Below are 25965 nucleotides of genomic sequence, written 5' to 3'. Positions count from 1 at the left end.
GATGGAGCTTAGTCGGCAAAGTAATGTCTCTGCTTTGGAATATACTATCTAGGTTGGTCATAACTTTTCTTCCAAGGAGTAAGCGTCTTTTTATTTCATGGCTGCAGTCACCATCTGCAGTGATTTTGGAGCCCCCAAATATAAAGTCTGACACTGTTTCCACTGTTCCCCATCTATTTCCCATGAAGTGATGGGACTGGATGCCATGATCTTTGTTTTCTGAATGTTGAGCTTGAAGCCAACTTTTTCACTCTCCTCTTTCACTTTCATCAAGAGGCTTTTTAGCTCCTCCTCACTTTCTGCCATAATGGTGGTGTCATCTGCATATCTGAGGTTATTGATATTTCTCCCGGCAATCTTGATTCCAGCTTGTGTTTCTTCCAGTCCAGCGTTTCTCATGATGTACTCTGCATAGAAGTTAAATAAGCAGGGTGACAATATACAGCCTTGATGTACTCCTTTTCCTATTTGGAACCAGTCTGTCATTCCATGTCCAGTTCTAACTGTTGCTTCCTGGCCTGCATACAGATTTCTCAAGAGGCAGGTCAGGTGGTCTGGTATTCCCATCTCTTTCAGAATTTTCTACAGTTTATTGTGATCCACACAGTCAAAGGCTTTGGCATAGTCAATAAAGCAGAAATAAATGTTTTTCTGGAACTCTCTTGCTTTTTCCATGATCCAGCGGATGTTGGCAATTTGATCTCTGCTTCCTCTGCCTTTTCCAAAACGAGCTTGAACATCAGGGAGTTCACGGTTCACGTATTGCTGAAGCCTGGCTTGGAGAATTTCGAGCATTACTTTACTAGCATGTGAGATGAGTGCAACTGTGCGGTAGTTTGAGCATTCTTTTGCATTGCCTTTCTTTGGAATTGGAATGAAAACTGACCTTTTCCAGTCCTGTGGCCACTGCTGAGTTTTCCAAACTCGCTGGCATATTGAGTGCAGCACTTTCACATCATCATCTTTCATGATTTGAAACAGCTCAACTGGAATTCCATCACCTCCACTAGCTTTGTTCGTAGTGATGCTTTCTAAAGCCCACTTGATTTCACATTCCAAGATGTCTGGCTCTAGATTAGTGATCACATCATCATGATTATCTGGGTCATGAAGATCTTTTTTGTACAGTTCTTCCATGTATTCTTGCCACCTCTTCTTAATATCTTCTGCTTCTGTTAGATACATACCCATGCACACATACAAATGAGTGCACATAAAACTGGTGAAATCTGAAAAAGATCCCTGCACTGTACCCATGTCTATTTCCTAGTTGTAATATTGTACAAAAGTGCTATGAGATGTTACCATTGGGAAAGCTAGGTAAAGAGTATATGAGATCTCTCTGTACTTTTTCTTCCAACTGCATGCAAATCTACAATTATTTAAAAAATTTCTTCTTTTAATAAAAGATTTACAGGTAGGAAGCTTTTAAAAGTCCTTGCATATATGACAATGTTTTTATTTGCAGTTTCACAAGGAAATCTGGCCTGGCTAGATACAGAGATCTATGTCCAAGATCATTTTCTCTTAGACCAGAGCACAGAAGGCATTGCTTCACTGTTTCTCAGAAACTTTATGATTTTTTTTTTCTTGCTCAAAGAATCTGAGTCCATAAGTTGGTTTCATTTACTTATTTTTTCACCAACTTTATTTATGTAGGTATTACAATGTTATCAATAGCAAAACTCATAATTTAAAACAATGCAAATAAATATATCATGAGATTATAGTGTTATTAAGACCTAATTTGCCAAACAGTGCATTCATCTATATCTTTTCAGGGAAGTAATCTTTCATCTCTGGAACAGAGATGCGGAGTCAATGATATCTCTTCCCATGATTTAGCTGAAGTCTAAAAACAAAGTTCAATTCCTCACTCATAAAGAAAATAGCCTAAATGTTAAGTGTTGTCATCAGTAAAAGATATACATCTTTTTTCTATTAGGTCTGAGGCATTTTTTCCCCCTTAAAGATAACTGGAAGGCAACCAGTACACATTAAAAAAGAAAAGAACCTGTCTAAACTAATGCAAAAAAATTGCTAAACAAAATTATAGCTATGTAGTGAGCACTAACATTATGCTAAATTAAGTATTATAGAAAATAACCTACATTGTAACCCATACAAACATGTCCAGAGCTGAGAAGAATGTAATCTACAAATTTAGAACTTGCCATACACAGAGAGAAATTCCAGTTTGCAAAAAAAAAAGTCTCAGTATTAAGACTAGTTTCATGAATATTTCATTAATATTAATATTTATGGCAACAGATGTTTGTGTAAAAAAAAGTAAATTGGTTCCACACTAAATAAAAATTAATAAGTTTGCTGCTAAACAAAAAAATAATAAATGCAAAACAAGTCATTTAGGTTATTAATTATCAAGACTGTCTGATATGACTCCCACATGAAGGAATAAACTATTTGAATTGCAAACATGAATTCTCGCCACATCCCCAGAGTTATCAATAAATACCATAGGATGTAGTAATGTATCAAACTAATTAAATGATATGAGACTTTTTAGATTTTTTCCTGAATTATAGTAAATTTAAAAAATGAATACCAAATAGTTACTAATTGTTCTTTCAAAATTAACACATAAACTTCAAGTCATTTTAAATTTCATCATCTTATATGTACTGAATGTACACAATAAGCCAGGTACACAGTTGTAGAGAGGTATAAGCAATGAGCTTTAGGCTTTGAGACATTTAGTCTGGCTAGGGAGACAGGACATGTACCTAAAGGAAACAAGAATCAGCATCAAATAAATTCAAATGACTATAATACTGTTTCTATGGGAAAATAATTGAAAGATAAAAAAACTTTTGTTGCACAAATGACTTTGAACATGGGGACAATCAGTTCAGTTTTTCAAAAAAACCCAAGTGATTCAAAAGGGAACTCATCTGCTTTATTAATTCTCAGGGCTATATCTGGCAGGCATGGCAGTGAAACTGGATGCCTCTTCCAAAAGAGACAGAACCTAAAAAACAGCTAAATATGTAAAAGTCACCAAAGATAGATTTTTTTTTTTGGAGGTGTGCCTAAACTTGTCTCCCTCTATCATCAGATAATTTATTCCTTTGTTCAAATATGTATTTCAGTGAACTGTTACTAAGTACTGACTAAGCACCAGGCAACGAAGGCAGGTTTGATCCTCAGGCTCAAGGAACTACACGTGTTAAATCCCACAAAAGAGGTTAACCCTGGAGGCTTGGGCAACCTACAGCATGGTGGTCTTGGGGGAAGGCAGTCCTGAGATGAGTAGGCAGGGGCTAGGTGAAGGAGAGAGGGGGAGAATGAACCTTCGGGGTGAGACACGCCTGAAAAGAGCAAAACCTTTAGAGAATGTATCCAGCCGATCAGAATGGCTGGGGAGCAAGGATGCTCTAGGGAAAGGGGAGAGACAAGGCTGAAACAGGACGCTGAAGGAGCATCTGGGGAAGCAGCAGGGATCAAATAAAGAGGGGTCTGAAAGTTTCAAGCTATGAAGTATGTATGGCTTCAAGAGCTGTTGGTCTTCCGAACTTAGGATGACTTTGGGGACAGCACTGGAAATATACTGAAAGACAATGCTAGTGAAAACACCAGGCAAGGAAGGGTCTCTGCAAGGGCAGAGGCTGTGCGTCTGGAGGGAGCGGGCAGCCAAGAGTTATTTAGGAGGCAGATTGGACAGGATGTGGTGATTTACTGAGTGTGGAGAAAGAGGACAGAAAGGAGGATGGGAAGCGCAGCTGCAGGGAACTGAAGTGGGCAACTGGCTTCATGCTGACCACATTCCCCAGGTCAGAGAAGACAGGCAGATCAGGCTAGGGGAAGACAGCGGAGCCCCTGGGAAGAGCAGTGTTCACACAGGATGCGCCTCGCAGCTTGTCTGTCACACGGGGACCACAGGGGACGGTTTGAATAAATCCTACCTTCTGTTTTTGATGACAAGTGACCTGTGCTGTCCTGGTGGTACTTTCTACTGACATGACTCTTCCCCCAGGCCAAGTTTTCTTATGGGTGTAGATGGCTGTCATAGCAGGCAGAGGGTGAGGCTAAGGAAGAGGTAACGCTTCCAGAAAGGGAACCCCATTATTTCCATGTACATTTCCCCTAGACATAGCCTATAGGGAACAGCAGTGTGGGAGTCAAGGAGAACCAAGATCTGGATTCCTGCTTCTGGAAAGAGTCCTTTTTCTGAATTCTGTGGGGAAGTGGGTTCAGCAAGGTTGAAGGATAAAGTGCATTCTGTTTTCTAGAGGACTGCCAAGCAGCCAGAGTGCCATGTGGAGGAGTTGATAGGGATGGACCAGAAGTGGGGTGGGGGCAGGTTTATAGGCAAGGGCCTGAGGCTGGGCTGGGAAAGCTGAGGAAGGGGACTCAGGGGTACAGGGGAAAATGGCCCTTGTCAAGAGGACTCAGTGCGGGTTAAGGTAGTTCAGGCCGTTTCAGATGCAGAGTCCAGAAGCAGCTCTGATGGGGAGGCAGGGAAGTAAGTAGTCTGTGGGGAACAGGGCACGATGCATGTGGGTCAAGCTGGGTCAGTGAGCCAGGAAGGTATCTTCCAGCCAGCAGTCATGCAGGGGAAATGGAGCCCTGAGTTCTGAGATGTCAAGCTGAAATATGAAAGAGGTGGGGGCAGGAAGTAGGAGTGACGGCAGGAAGAGGTTAGGAGGCTTATCTTTTCTATCTGGGAACAGCAGAAAAGCTGGGGTCCAAAGGTCTGGGATTCCTGGCTTTACTACTTCTAAGCCCGTAAGAGGACCTGGCACCCCCAGAAAGGGGCTTTTGACATTATTTGGCTCCTGACTGCTTTTCTCTCCTACCTCACATGTTCCTTTACTATTAACTGTCACAACATCAAACAATTCTAGTTCTAGGAACATGCTATGCCATTTCATGCTTAACTCATATTATCATATTATTTTCTCTGCCTAGAAATATGCTTCTACTTCTTTGCCTGGAGACCTCCTCTTTTTCAAAACCAAATTATGATGTTACCTACTCTAATCCCTATAAATGCCTTAGAATATCATCCTGGCACTAATACACAGAATGGCAATTGATTAAAAATAGAGGTCATTTACCCCATGTTGGCACACAGTAGGCCCGCAATACATGTGTCTGATAAGTGCGTGGAAGGATGTATCTGAATAGGGGTCTACCTCACCTTTCTTTGGCTGGGCTGCTGACACAGTAGTGCAGTCCCCCGCCTCGTTTCTAGAGCCCTAGCAGTACTGCCTCACTCAGAGGAATGTTAATAGCAGAGATTCTCCATCCTTTGGGGCTGGAACCAGCCCAAGGGTGATCTCACGTGCTCCCTGGATCTCCATAGCACCTTGTCTGGCACTAAAGTCAGTTTTCTACAAAGTGAGGGAAATGTCAGGGTCAGAGACGCTGCAGGCAATGCCAACCACACAACCTATTCTAGCCCTTCAGCGGATGACCTGAAGAAAGAGAGAGATGGGTCTGCCTGGCTCTAGGATGGGAGTCTTCTGCCTGGGGTGGGGTAGGGTAGAGGTGGGGGATGATGGGCTCCAAGGGATTCATGAACTGGTGTGTGGATAGGCATTTTTCTGGGGAAACAGTTCACAGCTTTCATCAGTTTTGCAAAGAGGTCCCTGACCTTTAAATATTAAGACCTACCATTCTAGAAACGTGCCCTCCTCCGGGCAGCTCTGATCTGAGAATCAGCTGCTGACTCCAGATTACAGAGGCCTTGGTCTTCACCAAGGAAGATCACAGAAGGGACTCAGGTTGCTCTATAGCATGCCGCTCACATGCCTAACCACCACCCCAAGAAGAGCCATTTGAAGACAAATGTGCAATTTAAGGAAGTTTCATTATCTGTGTCATTTACAGGTTCAAATGCAATGAAAGAGAGAGAGTTAGGCTTAGGATGACTCTACTTTGACCTTTATGTTCCTCAGCACAACAAATCCTCAAAAAATAAAAAGGCAAATCTCCAGGGACTCATTGCTGAAGAAGAGTCATGTTTGACCTCGTTCTATCAGGGCTGGGCTCAGGAAATGCTAATAAACAGACAAATCCTGTGCAATGGCTTTTTACATTTGACCTTTCCTTTTTTTTTTTCCTGGCATAGGAGCCTTAGAAGACAGCAAGAAAAAGGCTTTCCATATTAAAGAGGCAAGAAATGTATGCAAGCACATGCGTACACACGCACACGCAGAGAGCAAATCTAAAACTGTACTAAACTCTGGGGAACTGAGAGTCACTTTTCACCCACATCCTGTCAGAGTTGAAAAGCATAGAAAAAGGTTTCTACTAAAATGTATGTATGTTTTATTCTTTTTTTTTTAAGAAAAATATGAGTCACTCATATGCACCCAGATATCTGAACAGCTCAGCTGGATATTTTTGTTTGCTTGGTTCTCACTGTTCTTCCCATGATTTCTCAAAAGATAGTTTTAAAAAAATCCTTACATTTGAGTCTGTAAATTTCAGTTGTTAAGAACACATGCTTTGTCCCTAAACAGGGTGGGCTCTGCCACTGACTGGCTAGGTGATGCTGGACAAGTTTCTTAATCTTTTTAGGAACTGAACTATTCACCAATTAAAATAGGAGTATGATCTTCCAAATTAAAAAAAAGAGAGAGAAAAATGGGAGTGTGAATGGTACTGATGTCACATGGTGGCTGAGATAATGAAATGAAATAATGCAGTTAGGATATTAAGTGAAGTAAGTCAAAGAAAGACAAATATATGGTATCACTTCTATGTGGAATATGAAAAAATAATATCGATACAAATGAACTTACAAAACAAATAGACTCACAGACAGAAAACAAAGTTATGGTTACCAAAGGGAAAGGAAGGAGAGGGATAAATTAGGAGTTTGGGATTAACATATACACCGTACTATATATAAAATAGATTACCAACATGAACCTACTATATAGCACAAGGTATATTGTATATATATCTTTTATATATATATATATGACATTCAGTATCTTGTAATAACTATAATGGAAAAGAATCTGAAAAAGGATATATATATATATACACACACATACACATGTATAACTGAATCACTCTGCTGAATACTTGAAACTATCACAACACCGTAATGGTAAATCAATTATACTTCAATATTTTTTAAAAATGGAAAATCTTAGGCTAGCTTGGCAAACTTGAAGGATTCAATGAATGGCAGCTAAAGAACAGGAACCATGGGGTAAATCCTCTACCAATGAAAGAAACGATTCCAAGAATGCATCTTTCTGTGTTTTCATAAACGTTCTAACACACAGAAAGACAAAATGCGGCAACACTGGGGCTGTGCTTCTCGGGGTGGATCCCCTACTTTATACATTACATAGGGAGGTCAAGACTGCCTTCTTCACCTTCAGGTGAGCTCAAGCCTGGCAGAGAAGGGATCTTCCCTCCCCAGCAACATGTGGGTCATCTGACCAGGTCCACAGAAGGCCCAGGAAGCCAAGATACACTGCATATTTCCCAGTGATCAGGCCCCATGAATCCTGTCCTCTCTTCTAGAAAACCCTGATCAGGCCTGGACCCAAACCCTCATCATCATTCCTTCGGCCCGTTTCCAACATGTTCAACTCAGCTGAGAACTGAGTGGTTCTCAAAAGTTCATCTGGACCAAGAAATAACATCCCTGACAATCTTTTGACCAAATGATCATTACCCTTCAGAACCCAGCAGAGTTACATTCTCATTGCATTCTCATCTATTTCTCCAAAAGGGCTTTTACCTACTTTCTGTAAATTTACCATGTCAGAAACATTTATCCTCAACTTTGGTTTTAGTTTTTTTTCTTGCACATTGCCGGCTGAGAACTCGCATTCTTTTGATAAAGGATTTGGCTACTTTGCATGGAAAGGCCTTTGCTCTGTCAAATCTCACTCCTGATTGCCTCCTACGGAGATCATATAAAGCAGTTTCAGTAAATGAACCCATCCCATGGTTTGGCATCTACAACGGATTTCTAGGGATCCATTTATCAATTGCATTAAGTGCATTTTCTCTAAGCTTCTCTCCCCTGTTGGAATCTTACTTCATCTAAGTTTTGTATTAATATGTGGCTTTTCTCAATAATCACTGTGTTAAACCCAAATTTCTTTTCCTTTCACTTATCTTTCCCACAGAGGATGAAAAGAAACAAAAATCTTTGTGTCATTTGATCAAGGAAGGCTGACTTCGCTTATTAGTAAAATTAATAGACTCCAGACGACTGCGTTGTCATCCACCAGTTCCTTCAACAACAGGGAAGCATGGATCAGCACAAGGATTGGGAATGAGGGGATTCCATGTGTTGGCCTTTGGACCTTCCTTTAAAAAGTACATTACCACAGACAATTTTGCAAAGGCATTCACAACAATGACATTTCCTTACCCGGCAGTCTCTTTGAAGTGTCTTCATGAGTGCATTGTATGTTTCTGTATCAAAATACAATCCTTCATGCATGTCCTGCAGGAAATCTAAGTCCTTAAACGTGGGGCTAGATTTCTCTCTCTCTTTTCGGGATGCTCTTCGCTTATAGGTTGAGCCTTTCAAGTCATATGTAAAGTGCATTCTCATGGAGCGTGGTAAAACGTTGTTCATCACGACAATCCTGATGTTAATGCCCCCTGATTGCATGCAATACAGTCCATAAAATTTTGGCAAAAGAGTTCTTGGATTCTGGTTTAAATTCTAAAAAGAGAAAAAGAAAAAAAATGTTTAAAATGTACTTTTACAAAGCAACACTCCACTATGATGCGTTTTCATGTAAAATGATAATTAGAAATGGAATGTGGTTATTCTTGTTAATAGTCATTGCTAAAATTTTGCTCTTCCAAATCTAGTTTCTAAGTCAGCATATGGGAACTGCAACTTTATCATTCTGAACTCAGGGTGTTAAAAGTGGCGAAGAGTCGGACACCACTGAGCGACTTCACTTTCCACTTTCATGCATTGGAGAAGGAAATGGCAACCCACTCCAGTGTTCTTGCTTGGAGAATCCCAGGGATGGCAGAGCCTGGTGAGCTGCCATCTATGGGATCGCACAGAGTCGGACATGACTGAAGCGACTTAGCAGTAGCAGAACTGAAAATGGACAGAATTTCCTTCTTTAATTAGTTACAACTAAAAACAGACAGAGATGTGATTAGTGCCATGTGTGATTATTCTTTAAGGTAGCTCAAGAGAAAATTAATTGCTGGGGTACAAGGGTGGACATTTAAAATTTTAATAGCTCCTGAGAAACTGTCTTCTAAAATGACCAGACCAGTTCACAACCACATTTCATTAGGTTACATATATACCACCACTCTTACCAATGCTGAATATTATCCTTCTTTACAATCTCTGGAAGCAAGGTTGGTGAAAAATGAAAATGTGTTTTCAAGTTACTTTAAATGTGAATAACACAGAGAACTAGAGAAATTTAATATTCTTATGTATTTTTAGCCACCTCTTAAAGATAATTTTGTGTTATTCTCCTTTGCTTATTTTTCCTTAGGTTTTTGTCATTGTTGGAGTTCTTGATATATTCTGGATATTTATTACTTTCCTCTTCTACTTGGGGTAAATATTTTCTTCCAGTATGTTGTCTTTTTTGTTACAAAAATAGACAATCTAACTTTGTTTTTTGGCTGCCTCACAGAGCATGCAGAATTTCCCCAACCAGAGATGGGACCCACGCCCCCCCTTCACTGGAAGCACAAAGTCTTAAGCATCAGACCACTGGGCTATAAAAATAAGGAATATGTGTCTGGTTTTGTTTCACTTTAAAAGTATGGGAAAACTGAAAAATAATTTTTGGGGTTGTTGTTGCTTAGTCGTTAAGTCACGTCCAGCTGCTTTGGGACTCCGTGAACTATAGCCAACCAGGCTCCTCTGTCCATGGGATTTTCCAGGCAAGAATACTGGGGTGGGTTGACATTTCCTTCTCCAGAAGATCTTTCCAACCGCAGGATCAAACCCATGTCTCTTCCATAGGTGGGCAGATTCTTAACCACTGAGCCCACACGGAAGCACCAAAAATAGTTTACTAAAAGGCATTTATATAATGAAAACTCTCTCTTCTATCCTTAATCCTTCCCCCATTTCCCAGCTTTTCTGGAAAATGTTCCTCTTTCTATCATTCTGGAAATATTCTATGTGCTTATGTTAATTTGATATCTGGCATTATTTTTGGTTTTATAGATGTTTTGCCTTTTCATGTAGTTATATTTATGAACTTGTTTCTCATGCTTTTTTTGTTTCTTATTTAGCAAGGCTTTTTATACCCCAAGGTTATAAATTTCTTCCTTCTTATAAGTTTTTAATAGTTTTGGTGATTACATTTGGTTTTTACTCTGTATGGGATTAATTTTTTTCTTTCAGTTTTACTGAGACATAACTGACATACAGCAGTGTGTAAGTTTGCATAGAGCATTGATCTGACTTATATACATCATAAAATGAGTATCACAGTAAGTTTAGAAGAGAGTTCTTAGGATTTACTCTCTTAACAACTTTCATGTGTAACAGCAGTCCCAAATCTTTTTGGCACCAGGGACCGGTTTCACGGAAGACAATTTTTCCATGCATGGACCCAGGGGTTTTGGAGGAGATGGTTTTAGGTGACTCAAGTACATTACATTTATTGTGCTAGTGATAACTGTATTTACAGCTGCTCCCCAGGGCCAGCATCACTGCCTCAGCTCCACCTCGTATCATCAGCCATTGGATTCGCATTAGGAGTATGCAGCCTAGATCCTGTGCATATGCAGCTCACAGTAGGGTTTGCACTCCTGCGAGAATCTAAGGCCACCACTGATCTGACAGGTGGCGGAGCACAGGCCATAACGTGAGTGACACAGAGTGACTGTAAGTACAGATGAAGCTTCACTTGCTCACCTCCTGCTGTGCAGCCTGGTCCCTAACAGTACCAGTCTGTAGCCCAGGGTTTGGGGACCCCTGATATATAACATGCAGCAGTTTTCATTATATTTATCATGTTTACATTAACATCCCTAGTAGTTATTTATCTTGTAACTAGAAGCTTGTACCTTTTGACTACCTTCCTCTAACTACCCCTTCCCCCCACCTCCCACCTCTGGTAACCACAAATCTGATCTCCTTGTCTATGCGCTTGTTTTGAAGTAAAATTGACCTACATAACTATGCTGGTTCCTGTTAGACAACATAGTGATTAGATATTTCTATACATTTCAAACTGATCACCACAGTAGGTCTAGTTAAAACCTATCAACACAAAGATACTACATATAGTCCCCACACCGTCCATTTCATAGCTATGACTTACTTATTTTGCAACTGGAAGTTTGTACCTCTTAATTTCCCTCTCCTGTTTCTCTCCTCCCCTGACCCTTCTTCCCTCCGACAACCACCTCTTTTGTTCTCTGTGTCTATGACGCTGTTTCTGTTTTATGTTTGATCATTTATTTGTTTTTAGATTCCACATGTAAGTAAAACAATACTGTATTTGTCTTTCTCTGTATGGCTTATTGTCACAAATGGCAAGATTTCATTCTCTTTTTCTGGTTGAGTAATACTTCATTACATATGTATATCATATCTTCTTTTTCCATTCATTTAATGATGGGCACTTGAGTTGCTTCCATATCTTGGCTTTTGTAAAATAATGGTGCAGTGAACATAGGGATGCATATGTCTTTTCAAATCAGTGTTTTTGTTTCCTTTGAATAAGTCCCAGGAGTGGTATTTCTGGATCATACATAGTTCTCTTTTTAATTTTTTGAGGAATCTCCATACTGTTTTCCACAGTAAAGTAGTTTACATTCCCATCAATGGGCATGAGGGTTCCCTTTTCTCTACATCCTTGCCAACACTTTCTATTTGTTGTCTTTTTGATAATACCTACTCTGACAGGTGTGAGGTGTTATCTCACTGTGGCTTAGATCTGCATCTCTCTGATGATTAGTTATATTAAGCATCTTTTCCTGTGCCATCTGTATATCTTCTTTGGGAAAATGTCTAGTCACACAGTGTGCCCAATTTATTTTCTTTTTTTGTTGAAGTATATTTGATTTATAATGTGTTAGCTTCTGGTGTACAGCAGAATGATTCAGTTATATATATATACACACACATACACACACATATATATACATATATGTATAACTTTATACATATATAAGTAACTTTTTCAGATTCTTTTCCATTATAGTTTTTAGAAGATACTGAATATAGTTCCCTGTGCTATACAGTAGACCCTGTTGTTAATCAATTTTATATAAAGTAGTATATCTATTAATCCCAAATTCCTAATTTATCTACCTCTTTCCCTTTTGGTAAGTGTAAGTCTGTTTTCTATGTCTGTGAGACTCTCACTGTTTTGAAATTAAGTTCATTTGCATTTTCTTGGTTCCACATATAAATGATACCACATATTTCTTTATCTGACTTAATTTCCCTTAGTAAGAGAATCTCTAGGTCCATCCATGTTGATGCAATTGGCATTATTTAACTTTTATGGATGATTAATATTCCATTATTTATATATGTACCATATCTTCTTTATCCATTCACCTGTTGAGGGATGCTAAGGTTGCTTTCATGTCTTGGTTATTGTAAATAGTGCTATGAACACTGGGGTGCATCTTTTCAAATTAGAGTTTCTCCACCTATATGCCTAAGAGTGGAACTGTAAAATCACATGGTAGAAATATTTTTAGTTTTTCAAGGAATTTCCATACTGTTCTCCCCAGTGGCTACACCAATTCACATTCCCACCAATAGTGTAGGAGGGCTTCTTTTCCTGCACATCCTGTCCAGTATTTATTATTTATACACTTTTTAAAGATGGCCATTCTGATGGGTGTGAGGTGATACCTCATTGGAGTTGTGTTTTTTTTTTAAATAATTTCACAATTTTATTTATTTATTTTTTAATTTTTATTTTTACTTTATTTTGCTTTACAATACTGTATTGGTTTTGCCATACATTGACATGAATCAGCCATGGGTGAACATGAGTTCCCAATCCTGAACCCCCCTCCCACCCCATATCATCTCTCTGGATCATCCCCATGCACCAGCCCCAAGCATCCTGTATCCTGTATCAAACATAGACTGGTGATTCATTTCTTACATGATAGTATACATGTTTCAGTGCCATTCTCCCAAATCATCCCACCCTCTCCCTCTCCCACAGAGTCCAAAAGTCCGTTCTATACATCTGTGTCTCTTTTGCTGTCTCGAATACAGGGTTATCATTGCCATCTTTCTAAATTCCATATATATGTGTTAGTATACTGTATTGGTGTTTTTCTTTCTGGCTTACTTCACTCTGTATAATCGGCTCCAGTTTCATCCACCTCATTAGAACTGATTCAAATGTATTCTTTTTCATGGCTGAGTAATACTCCATTGTGTATATGTACCACAGCTTTCTTATCCATCCATCTGCTGATGGACATCTAGGTTGTTTCCATGTCCTGGCTATTATAAACAGTGCTGCGATGAACATTAGGGTACACGTCTCTCTTTCAACTCTGGTTTCCTCAGTGCGTATGCCCAGCAGTGGGATTGCTGGGTCATAAGGTAGTTCTATTTGCAATTTTTTAAGGAATCTCCACACTGTTCTCCATAGTGGCTGTACTAGTTTGCATTTCCACCAACAGTGTAAGAGGGTTCCCTTTTCTCCACACCCTCTCCAGCATTTATTGCTTGTAGACTTTTGGATTGCAGCCATTCTGACTGGTGTAAAATGGTACCTCAATGTGGTTTTGATTTGCATTTCTCTGATTATGAGTGATGTTGAGCCATCTTTTCATGTGTTTGTTAGCCATCCGTATGTCTTCTTTGGAGAAATGTCTGTTTAGTTCTTTGGCCCATTTTTTGATTGGGTCGTTTATTTTTCTGGAATTGAGCTGCATAAGTTGCTTGTGTATTTTTGAGATTAGTTGTTTGTCAGTTGTTTCATTTGCTATTATTTTCTCCCATTCAGAAGGGTGTCTTTTCACCTTGCTTATAGTTTCCTTTGTTGTGCAGAAGCTTTTAATTTTAATTAGATCCCATTTGTTTATTTTTGCTTTTATTTCCAGTATTCTGGGAGGAGGATCATAGAGGATCCTGCTGTGATTTATGTCGGAGCGTGTTTTGCCTATGTTCTCCTCTAGGAGATTTATAGTTTCTGGTCTTACATTTAGATCTTTAATCCATGTTGAGTTTATTTTTGTGTGTGGTGTTAGAAAGTGATCTAGTTTCATTCTTTTACAAGTGGTTGGCCAGTTTTCCCAGCACCACTTGTTAAAGAGACTGTCTTTAATCCATTGTATATTCTTGCCTCCTTTGCCGAAGATAAGGTGTCCAGAGGTGTGTGGATTTATCTCTGGGCTTGCTATTATGTTCCATTGATCTATATTTCTGTCTTTGTGCCAGTACCATACTGTCTTGATGACTGTGGCTTTGTAGTAGAGCCTAAAGTCAGGCAGGTTGATTCCTCTATTTCCATTCTTCTTTTTCAAGATTGCTTTGGCTATTCAAGGTTTTCTGTATTTCCATACAAACTGTGAAATTATTTATTCTAGCTCTGTGAAAAATACGGCTGGTAGCTTGATAGGGATTGCATTGAATCTGTAGATTGCTTTGGGTAGTATACTCATTTTCACTATATTGATTCTTCCAATCCATGAACATGGTATATTTCTCCATCTATTAGTGTCCTCTTTGATTTCTTTCAGCAGTGTTTTATAATTTTCTATATATAGGTCTTTAGCTTCTTTAAGTAGGTATATTCCTAAGTATTTTATTCTTTTCGTTGCAATGGTGAATGGAATTGTTTCCTTAATTTCTTTTTCTACTTTCTCATTATTAGTTTATAGGAATGCAAGGGATTTCTGTGTGTTGATTTTTTATCCTGCCACTTTACTATATTCATTGACTAGCTCTAGTAATTTTCTGGTGGAGTCTCTAGGGTTTTCTATGTAGAGGATCATGTCATCTGCAAACAGTGAGAGTTTTATGTCTTTTCCAATTTGGATTCCTTTTATTTCTTTTTCTGCTCTGATTGCTGTGGCCAAAACTTCCAGAACTATGTTGAACAGTAGCGGTGAAAGTGGGCACCCTTGTCTTGTTCCTGACTTTAGGGGAAATGCTTTCAATTTTTCACCATTGAGGATAATGTTTGCTGTGGGTTTGTCATATATAGCTTTTATTATGTTGAGGTATGTTCCTTCTATTCCTGCTTTCTGGAGAGCTTTTATCATAAATGGGTGTTGAATTTTGTCAAAGGCCTTCTCTGCATCTATTGAGATAATCATATGGTTTTTATTTTTCAATTTGTTAATGTGGTGAATTACATTGATTGATTTGCAGATATTGAAGAATTCTTGCATGCCTGGGATAAAGCCCACTTGGTCATGGTGTATGACCTTTTAAATGTGTTGTTGGATTCTGACTGCTAGAATCTTGTTAAGGATTTTTGCATCTATGTTCATCAGTGATATTGGCCTGTAGTTTTCTTTTTTTGTGGCATCTTTGTCAGGTTTTGGTATTAGGGTGATGGTGGCCTCATAGAATGAGTTTGGAAGTTTCCCTTCCTCTGCAATTTTCTGGAAGAGTTTGAGTAGGATAGTGTTAGCTCTTTTCTAAATTCTTGGTAGAATTCCACTGTGAAGCTGTCTGGAACTGGGCTTTTGTTTGCTGGAAGATTTCTGATTACAGTTTCAATTTCCGTGCTTGTGATGGGTCTGTTAAGGTTTTCTATTTCTTCCTGGTTCAGTTTTGGAAAGCTGTACTTTTCTAAGAATTTGTCCATTTTATTGGTATATAATTGCTGATAGTAGTCTCTTATGATCCTTTGTATTTCTGTGTTGTCTGTTGTGATCTCTCCATTTTCATTTCTAATTTTATTGATTTGATTTTTCTCCCTTTCTCTCTTGATGAGTCTTGCTAATGGTTTGTCAGTTTTATTTATCTTTTCAAAGAACCAGCTTTTGGCTTTGTTGATTTTTGCTATGGTCTCTTTTGTTTCTTTTGCATTTATTTCTGCCCTAATTTTTAAGATTTCTTTCCTTCTACTAACTCTGGGGTTCTCCATTTCTTCCTTTTTTAGTTGCTTTAGGTGTAGAGTTAGGTTATTTATTTGACTTTTTTCTTGTTTCTTGAGGTATGCCTGTATTGCTGTGAACTTTCCTCTTAGAACTGCTTTTATAGTGTCCCACAGGTTTTGGGTTGTTGTGTTTTCATTTTCATTTGATTCTATGCATATTTTGATTTCTTTTTTGATTTCTTCTGTGATTTGTTGGTTATTCAGAAGTGTGTTGTTCAGCCTCCATATGTTGGAATTTTAAATAGTTTTTCTCCTGTAATTGAGATCTAATCTTAATGCATTATGGTCAGAAAAGATGCTTGGAATGATTTCAATTTTTTTGAATTTATCAAGGTTAGATTTATGGCCCAGGATGTGATCTATCCTGGAGAAGGTCTGTGAGCACTTGAGAAAAAGGTGAAATTCCTTGTTTTGGGGTGCAATGTCCTACAGATATCAATTAGGTCTAACTGGTCTATTGTATCATTTGAAGTTTGCATTTCTTTGTTAATTTTCTGTTTAGTTGATCTGTCCATAGATGTGAGTGGGGTATTAAAGTCTCCCACTATTATTGTGTTATTGTTGATTTCCCCTTTCATACTTGTTAGCATTTGTCTTACATATTGTGGTGCTCCTATGTTGGGTGCATATCTATTTATAATTGTTATATCTTCTTCTTGGATTGATCCTTTAATCATTATGTAGTGGCCTTCTTTGTCTCTTTTCACAGCCTTTGCTTTAAAGTCTATTTTATCAGATATGAGTATTGCTACTCCTGCTTTCTTTTGGTCTCTATTTGTGTGGAATATCTTTTTCCAGCCCTTCACCTTCAGTCTGTATGTGTCCCTTGTTTTGAGGTGGGTCTCTTGTAGGCAGCATATATAGGGGTCTTATTTTTGTATCCATTCAGCCAGTCTTTGCCTTTTGGTTGGGGCTTTCAAACCATTTACGTTTAAGGTAATTATTGATAAGTATGATCCTGTTACCATTTACTTTATTATTTTGGGTTCAGGTTTATATGCCCTTTCTGTGTTTCCTGTCTAGAGAATATCCTTTAGAATTTGTTGGAGAGCTGGTTTGGGGGTGCTGAATTCTCTCAGCTTTTGCTTGTCTGTAAAGCTTTTGATTTCTCCTTCGTATTTGAATGAGAGCCTTGCTGGGTACAGTAATCTGGGCTGTAGGTTATTTTCTTTCATCACTTTAAGTATCTCTTTCCATTCCCTCCTGGCCTGAAGAGTTTCTATTGAAAGATCAGCTGTTATCCTTATAGGAATCCCCTTGTGTGTTATTTGTTGTTTTTCCCTTGCTGCTTTTAATATTTGTTCCTTGTGTTTGATCTTTGTTAATTTGATTAATATGAGTCTTGGGGTGTTTCGTCTTGGGTTTATCGTGTTTGGAGCTCTCTGGGTTTCTTGGACTTGGGTGATTATTTCCTTCCCCATTTTAGGGAAATTTTCAACTATTATCTCCTCAAGTATTTTCTCATGGTCTTTCTTTTTGTGTTCTTCTTCTGGGACTCCTATAATTGGAATGTTGGAGCATTTTATATTGTCCTGGAGGTCTCTGAGATTGTCCTTCATTTCTTTTGTTTTTCTTTTTTCCTCTCTGATTCATTTATTTCTACCATTCTATCTTCTATTTCACTAATCCTATCTTCTGCCTCCGTTAGTCTACTATTTGTTGCCTCCAGAGTGTTTCTGATCTCATTTATTGCATTATTCATTATATATTGACTCTTTTTTATTTCTTCTAGGTCCTTGTTAACCCTTTCTTGCATCTTCTCAGTCCCTGTCTCCAGGCTATTTATCTGTGATTCCATATTGATTTCAAGATTTTGGATCATTTTCACTATCATTATTTGGAATTCTTTCTCAGGTAGATTCCCTATCTCTTCCTCTTTTGTTTGGTTTGGTGGGCATTTCTCCTGTTCCTTTACCTGCTGGGTATTCTTCTGTCTCTTCATCTTGGTTATATTGCTGCGTTTGGGGTGGCCTTTCTGTATTCTGGCAATTTGTGGAGTTCTCTTTATTATGGAGTTTCCTCGCTGTGGGTGGGGTTGTATCAGTGGCTTGTCAAGGTTTCTTGGTTAGGGAAGCTTGTGTCAGCGTTCTGATGGGTGGAGCTGGATTTCTTGTCTCTGGAGCGCAATGAAGTGTCTGGTAATGAGTTATGAGATGTCTATGGTTTTGGAGTAACTTTGAGCTGCCTGTATATTGAAGCTCAGGGGTGTGTTCCTGTGTTGCTGGAGAATTTGCGTGGTATGTCTTGCTCTGGACCTTGTTGGCTCTTGGGTGGTGTTTGGTTTCAGTGTAGGTATGGAGGCGTTTGATGAGCTCCTATTGATTAATGTTCCGTGGATTCATGAGTTCTCTGATGTTCTCAGGATTTGGACTTAAGCCTCCTGCTTCTGGTTTTCAGTTTTATTTTTACAGTAGCCTCAAGACTTCTCCATCTATACAGCACCAATGATAAAACATCTTAAAGATGAAAAGTTTCTCCACACTGAGGGACACCCAGAGAGGTTCACTGAGTTACACAGAGAAGAGAAGAGGGAGGGAGTAGTTAGAGGTGACTGGAATGAGATGAGGTGGGATCAAAAGAGGAGAGAGCAGCTAGCCAGTAATCACTTCCTTATGTGCGCTCCACAGTCTGGACTGCTCAGAGATGTTCACGGAGTTATACAGGGAAGAGGAGAGGGAGGAAGTAGACAGAGGTGGCCAGGAGGATAAAAGAGGGAAATGAAAAGGAGAGAGACAGATCCAGCCAGTAGCCAGTTCCTTAAGTGTTCTCCATCGTCTGGAACACAGAGATTCACAGAGTTGGGTAGAGAAGAGAAGGGGGAGGGAGACAGAGACAACCTGGTGGAGAAAAAGGAGAGTCCAAAGGAGGAGAGAGTGGTCAAGCCAGTGATCTCGCTCTCAGGTAAAATTGGGTACTGAAGATTGGGTTTTTTCAAGTACAAAATTGACAACAAATACCAAAAAGCAAAGATTAAAAATCTAGAGTAGAGGTTGGATTTTCAAAAATACAATATTAAAGAAAAGAACAAGAAGAAGAAGAAAAAAAACAAAGTCACAAGAATTATTAAACAACAACCACCACAAAAAATATATATATACGGTGTTTGCTTTAAAAATAGGGTCTCTTTTTTGAAAAGTAATAGTAGGTTATAAAAATTAAAATTAAAGGAGAAATAGAGGACTTAAAAAGTTTTTAAAGTTAAGAAAAAGGAGAAAAAGAAAAGAAAAAACAATCAAACAACAACATCAACAACAGCAAAAGAGAATGGTCATAAAAATAGTAAAGATATATCTGGGACTTTCTCTGGTGTTGTGGGCAGTGTGGAATCACTTCCAAGGCAGTTCCCTCTGTCTAGCTTCTTCTGTTTGCTGGTCTCTTCAGTGTCTGATTTCTGCCCTGACACAAGGGAGGCAGTGGTGGACACTTTTTTTTTTTTTTAGGCTCACTTGTTCAGTCGCGCTGTGCTGTGGGGAGGGAGGGATGCTGCAAACAAATAACACTGGTGTGTGTTCGCAGTGTCTCAGCCACACTGGGCATGCCCCTGCACACGGCGCACACTGTTTAGGCTCTACGTTGCTCCGCCAGGAACTGTCTGAGGCAGGCCCTAGGCTGCATGCACCTCCCCAGTCTAAGCCGCCCAGGCTCGGCTCTCAGGTAGCCCTCAGAGGTGCAGATCCGGTTGGGCCTGCATTTTGTGCCTTTCCCAGGACTGAGTAGCTCAGGTGTTTGGCGAGCGTGGTTGCTGCAACTTATCGCCTTTCCTGTCCCTGCTGCTCAGTTTTCTGGGTGTACTGCTGGCGCCCCTTGTCAGGTGGTTGGTGACTGTCCAGGACCCCAAGAAGTCTTAGCAAGAAAGCCTGCTTGCAGTTTGGTAGGTAAAGTCTCTCCGGGGCTGTAATTGCCCCCTTCCAGCCCTTACGGCTCTGGCTGCCTGTCACCAGAGGGGGATGGTCTGCAGCCAGCTATTTCTGTTCCATCCTTTGTTCTGTGTGTGGTCCTGGCGGTGTCTTGTGTTAGAGCTTTTCGCGTGGTAGCTATCCCACAGTCTGGTTTGCTAGCCCAGGTTAGTTTGCTCTGGTTACACTCGGGGCATTCCGGCCCGATTCTTAAAAAGCACTGCAGCCTGCACCTCCCTGCCCAGCCCCCACTTGCTAGTGGCGGGTGCTGGCGTCTGTGCTGCTTCTCCGCTGGGGGAGTTACCATTGGGCTCGTAATCTGTTGCTTTTAATTACTTATTTATTTTTCTTCTCTGTTATGTCGCCCTCTGTGCTTCCAAGGCTCGCCACAGACTCAGCAGCGAGAGTGTTTCCTGGTGTTTGGAAACTTCTTTTTAAGACTCCCTTCCCGGGACGGGACTCCCTTCCCAGGACGGAGCTCCCTCCCTACCTCCTTTGTCTCTTTTTTCATCTTTTATAATTTTTCCTACCTGTTTTTGAAGACAATGATCTGCTTTTCTGGGTGCCTGATGTCCTCTGCCAGCATTCAGAAGTTGTTTTGCAGAATTTACTCGGTGTTGAAATGTTCTTTTGATGAATTTGTGTGGGAGAAAGTGGTCTCCCCATCCTATTCCTCTGCCATCTTAGGACCGCACCCCCACTCATTGGAGTTTTGATTTGTATTGCTCTAATTTGATTTGCATCTTTTCATGTGCCTGTTTTTGACATTTTTAAAAGATATTTTAAGTGAGTTGTTTATTATTTACTTTTCAAGTTGAGTTTTTTATGAGTTTTTTTTATAGGTTTTGGATATTAACCCCTTATCATGTATATCATTTATGAATATTTTTTCCCATATAGTAGGTGATATTTTCATTTCATTGATAGTTTCCCTTTATTGTGCAAAGTGTTTTAATCTGATGCAGTCCCATTTATTTATTTTTTGCTTTTGTTTCCCTTGTCTGGAAGTAACTGTATGTGAAAGATCTGAAATAGAGGATTTTTTTTTTTCAAATGGATAACCATTTATTAAACGGTCTATCCTTTCTCAATTGAATTTCAGTCCCTCCTATATCATGCAATAAGTTGTCAAATACACATGGGTCTATTTCTAGACACTTTATCTGAATCCATTGATCTTTTTGTCTGGATTTCCCTGGTGGCTCAGACAGTAAAGCATCTGCCTACAATGCAGGAGACCCAGATTCAATCCCTGGGTTGGGAAGATCCTCTGGAGAAGGAAATGGCAACCCACTCCAGTACTCTTGTCTGGAAAATCCCATGGATGGAGGAGCCTACAGTCCACGGGGTCCCCTACCAGTCCATTTGTACAGATCTTTTTGTCTAGATCTGTACAAATGCCACCACTTTAATGCTAGTACAGATTTACACATTTCTGGTGTATGTTCTGGCAGGCCTAACATTTTCTCCTTTGCCAAAATGTATTGTCCATTTCTATAGGCTTGCTTTCCTGTTTGTTTTTATTTTTCCTTGTTTTTCTTTTGTAATATTGTATTGGTTTTGCCATACATCAACATGAATCCACCACAGGTATACACATGTTCCCCATCCTGAACACCCCTCCCACCTCCCTCCCCATACCATCCCTCTGGGTCGTCTCAGTGCACCAGCCCCAAGCATCCAGTATCATGCATCGGACCTGGACTGGTGATTCGTTTCATGTATGATATTAAACATGTTGCAATGCCATTCTCCCAAATCATCCCACCCTCTCCCTCTTCCACAGAGTCCAAAGGACTGTTCTATACATCTGTGTCTCTTTTGCTGTCTCGCATACAGGGTATATATTTTGAGTAGTTATACTCAAAATCACTGCAGATGGTGACTGCAGCCATGAAATTAAAAGACGCTTGCTCCTTGGAAGAAAAGTTATGACGAACCTAGATAGCATATTCAAAAGCAGAGACATTACTTTGCCGACTAAGGTCCGTCTAGTCAAGGCTATGGTTTTTCCTGTGGTCATGTATGGATGTGAGAGTTGGACTGCAAGGAAGGCTGAGCACCGAAGAATTGATGCTTTTGAACTGTGGTGTTGGAGAAGACTCTTGAGAGTCCCTTGGACTGCAAGGAGATCCAACCAGTCCATTCTGAAGGAGATCAACCCAGGGATTTCTTTGGAAGGAATGATGCTAAAGCTGAAACTCCAGTACTTTGGCCACCTCATGCGACGAGTTGACTCATTGGAGAAGACTTTAATGCTGGGAGGGATTGGGGGCAGGAGGAGAAGGGGACGACAGAGGATGAGATGGCTGGATGGCATCACTGACTCAATGGACGCGAGTCTGAGTGAACTCCGGGAGTTGGTGATGGACAGGGAGGCCTGGTGTGCTGTGATTCATGGGGTCGCAAAGAGTCGGACACGACTGAGTGACTGAACTGAATACTCAAAAAGTTACTGCTGGAAATTCTAGCAAATACGTTAGAAAAGATCAGTGATGGAAAGCATCCCTATCTTTTTCTACTACTTTCAGTGAAAGAGATTTTGTTCTTCTCCATGAAGTTATGTGAACTCTGGGAGATTGATAAATGTTGGTTTCTATGCCTACTGGTTTATTTGCCTATTATGTAAAATTTTCCAATTTTAAGAATTCTCTCTGATATCTAGATGGATAACCACATAATGCTCACATTTTTTCTTGTTAATAAGATGAATTATATTATTTGTTATACTAGCTTACATGGTTGGGATAAAATTATTTGGTTAGGCTAAATTTTAAAATTTTACTCAATTTAATAGCCACATATGGCTAATGGCTACCATATTGGACAGTGCGGTTCTACAATAAGAGACTAATCTACCTAAGCTTAGAAATAGAGAAGTTTGAGATTTACTCACTTAGATTAACAAAGAGTGCTATGTGAGTTTGACTGCAATTTTAAATTATTTAAAAATGTATATATGACTAGGATACATTTGAAAGGATATATACCAAATACTAGCAATGTGTATCTCTGAGAAAATAAATACAGTTGGTTGCCTTTTTTCCTTTTCTGTATTTTCTATTTCCCCTAATATAAAGTAGATAATTTGTGCTAAAAAAAATTTCCCAGTTTTGTTCAGGATCAAAATCCTTTAAAATCTGTGTATGCTGCCCACTAAGATTTTTGTTTAGATTTTCAATTCCTATATTTACATGTGAGACTAACTTAGGGCAGTTACTGTTATCTTGAGCAGACTTTGGAATTAAAAAATATTTTTACAGTCTAATGAGCTATATGGCATATCATCAATTTTGTTTTGAAACAAAGATGACAGTTATCACCTCTCATAGCAAATGAATAGCAGAACTGTGGCTTTTGAAATCCTGCTACTATTCTAATCACAGAAAATTAATAACTGCCATGAAAGTACAAAGATATCAGAGGTATGAAAACAACAAAACTACTGAGGAAAATGTTTATTTTTTAAAATCTGGTCTAAATGTTTAGCAAATCCAAATCCTGGGCTAGGTTATAGTTTCTTTGTCTCTAAAATGTTACATGGAAGGTGATTTTCATGTTGTATTTGACCTATGATATCCTAAATCCTGAAGTGTGATGGCTAAAAGTGGCTAATAATGAATGTGTGTTCCTATAAGGTGCAGGAGTTAAAGATGCACCCTCTGGACCCCCACTGCTTGTGTTCAAGCCCCGGATCTATAGCCCATTAGCTAAATAACCCTTGGCAAGTGATTCCATTTATCTTTGTCTCAATTACCTCATCAGTTTTACAGCTTAGTCCTCAATGAATGTTAACTACTCATATTACTACTATGTACAAAGAGCTCTGCAATACATTGTTTCCTTTATCCTGCATCCTGGATCCTGTCTTTATTACAACCACCATGGAAGACAGGTGTCTCCCAGCCTTCAAAGACTGAGGCTCAGAGCTTACCTTATTTACTCCTGGTCACACAAGTTAGTTGATGGCTGAGTGGGATATGAGCCCAGGACTGAGTCAGTCAAAAGCTATGCTCTATTACATAGTTCTACTTACTTCTCAAAATCTATTCAATCAATTTCATAGTATACTCTAAATGCAAAATAAACCTCATCAAAGAGAAAGAAACATGTCAGAGTCACTGAAAAAAAAAAAGCATTAAAAAAAAAACTGTGGAGGAAAGTAATTAAATCTTAAGTAGAAGCTTTAATTATGTGCACTTACCATGTAATAGCCTGGTAGTAGCTTCTGAAGGAACTCTGCTTCTTTATGCTGAACTGTTTTGATGATAAATTCATCATCACTGGTCACAAAAAACAAGGATCCACTGGCTCCAGGGTTAGACAGCTCTATTAGAGGTTCACTGCATATGGAATACTACAAGAACAAATACATAAGCAGTAAAAATACATTAATATGTATGATGAGTCCAGTGAAGAAAATCCGAGCATTACATGTCTTACCCATTAAAACAGGAAGCCCTCTACAAGAGCTTTAAGAGGAGACTCTAGGTATACTAAAATGGCTCTTACGAGATTTCTAAAAATTTAGCTGATCCATTTACCTTAATAAAAGGATCAGGAATCACCATATTTGTTCAATAACTCCAGAGCGGTGTTGACCAAGGCACTTTGTTTCTAGCACGTGCCCACAAAATAAGAATGGAAGGTGTGGGCCCCACTGTGTATTCATCACTTGACACCAACACATATTCTTGTCTCACTGTTTACTCTCCTAAGAGAGGTCATTCACTCAGAATTTCAACAAAGAGATGACTCTAACATCTGCATCTCCAGCCAAGATCTCCCTTGGGGGATCCAGAGCTGTATGCCTACCTATGTAACAGACATTTCTACTTAGTTATACCAGAAACACCTCATATGTAACAATTTCAAAAGTAAGTCCATCTCAGCCTGTGGTTAGCCCATGCGGTCCCTTGGTAGTGATTAGAAAGAAGGAACTCTTTTTTCCCCTGGTATATACAGCTCTGAGCCATAAACAGGCTGGTGAACAGATCAAGGGATAGATTCCAGTCTTCACTCCTTCCCCTTAGCCAGGTATTCCTGGGTGGTGCACACCCTGTACAACTATACATGCTGACTAGATCATCTTTTCCTCCCCCATCCTCCATCTTCTCTCTTTCTCCCTATCTTATAAAAAGGAAGCATCGTTCATACCCTCTCTCTTATAGAAAGGAAGCATCATTCACTGTTCTCCAAACCAGAAACTGGGACATCATCCTTGATGTTTCACATTTGTTCATCTTCCATATCCAGTCTACTGCTAATATCTGCCCCATTCATGACATCTCTTTTTCAAATTCCTGAAATTCAGTGGTTTCATCATTATACCTTGTTTATGTGGCAAGCTCCACCTGTTCTAAGCTATCCACTCTTGACTCCTCCTGAGCATCCTCCACAAGGAAACCAGAGATCTTTCCAAACTGCACAGCCTTCCATGCCTTCAAACCTTTCTGTGGGTTCCCAATAGAGACAATTACATCCAAGTTTCTTCATCCAAGAGCATTGAACTCCATGGATGACAAAGCTCTGCTCTTCAGCCTTCTCTCTCATCCCTTTCCTCCTTAAATTGTACCTCTAACTCCAGAGAACTATTTCTCACTTTCTCACGTGTGCCACACACTCTTGATTATTGACTGCATTTTCTTCTATCAGAAACCACCTTCATGCTACCTTCATCTGGCTGAATACCACCAAAAAAAAAACTTCCTTTAAAAAAAAAACAAAACCTTATTTTCTTGACAACAGACACTGGACTACCATTATATGACAACAAATTATCTTTGGTAGGATATATATGCACTTAAACACTTGACATATGGATTTTATCATCCTCTTGGCTTGCTAATTCTTCATGAAAACCCTTAGGATGATTTGGTTAATATCACATATGATTCTAGTTCTATGTCAGAAATGCATTATCCATGTTCATTCAACATTTAAAAAGTACCTACTGAGTGCAGATAGATGCACTGCCCCAGGCACTTAAGAAGCTTATACAGTAGGAGGAGGAAACAGCCAACAAA

The 25965-nt window shown here is 39.4% G+C and overlaps 1 protein-coding gene across 1 annotated transcript in view; it reads right to left on the bottom strand.

Moving 5' to 3' along the window:
* Positions 1-25965, bottom strand: part of PIP5K1B (phosphatidylinositol-4-phosphate 5-kinase type 1 beta) — a 232466-nt gene that overhangs the window by 134758 nt on the left and 71743 nt on the right. The window contains exons 4-5 of the mRNA XM_052645045.1: positions 24144-24296; positions 8372-8671 (exon numbers count right to left, since the gene is read on the bottom strand). Coding sequence (XP_052501005.1) covers positions 8372-8671; positions 24144-24296 — 453 coding nt within the window. The remainder of the gene's footprint in view (positions 1-8371; positions 8672-24143; positions 24297-25965) is intronic.

The sequence above is a fragment of the Budorcas taxicolor genome, chromosome 8 (genome assembly GCF_023091745.1).
Source record: "Budorcas taxicolor isolate Tak-1 chromosome 8, Takin1.1, whole genome shotgun sequence".
Taxonomy (NCBI): Eukaryota; Metazoa; Chordata; class Mammalia; order Artiodactyla; family Bovidae; genus Budorcas; species Budorcas taxicolor.
The sequence above is the reverse complement of the archived record's forward strand: the minus strand, read 5'-3'. Positions and strand labels throughout refer to the sequence as shown.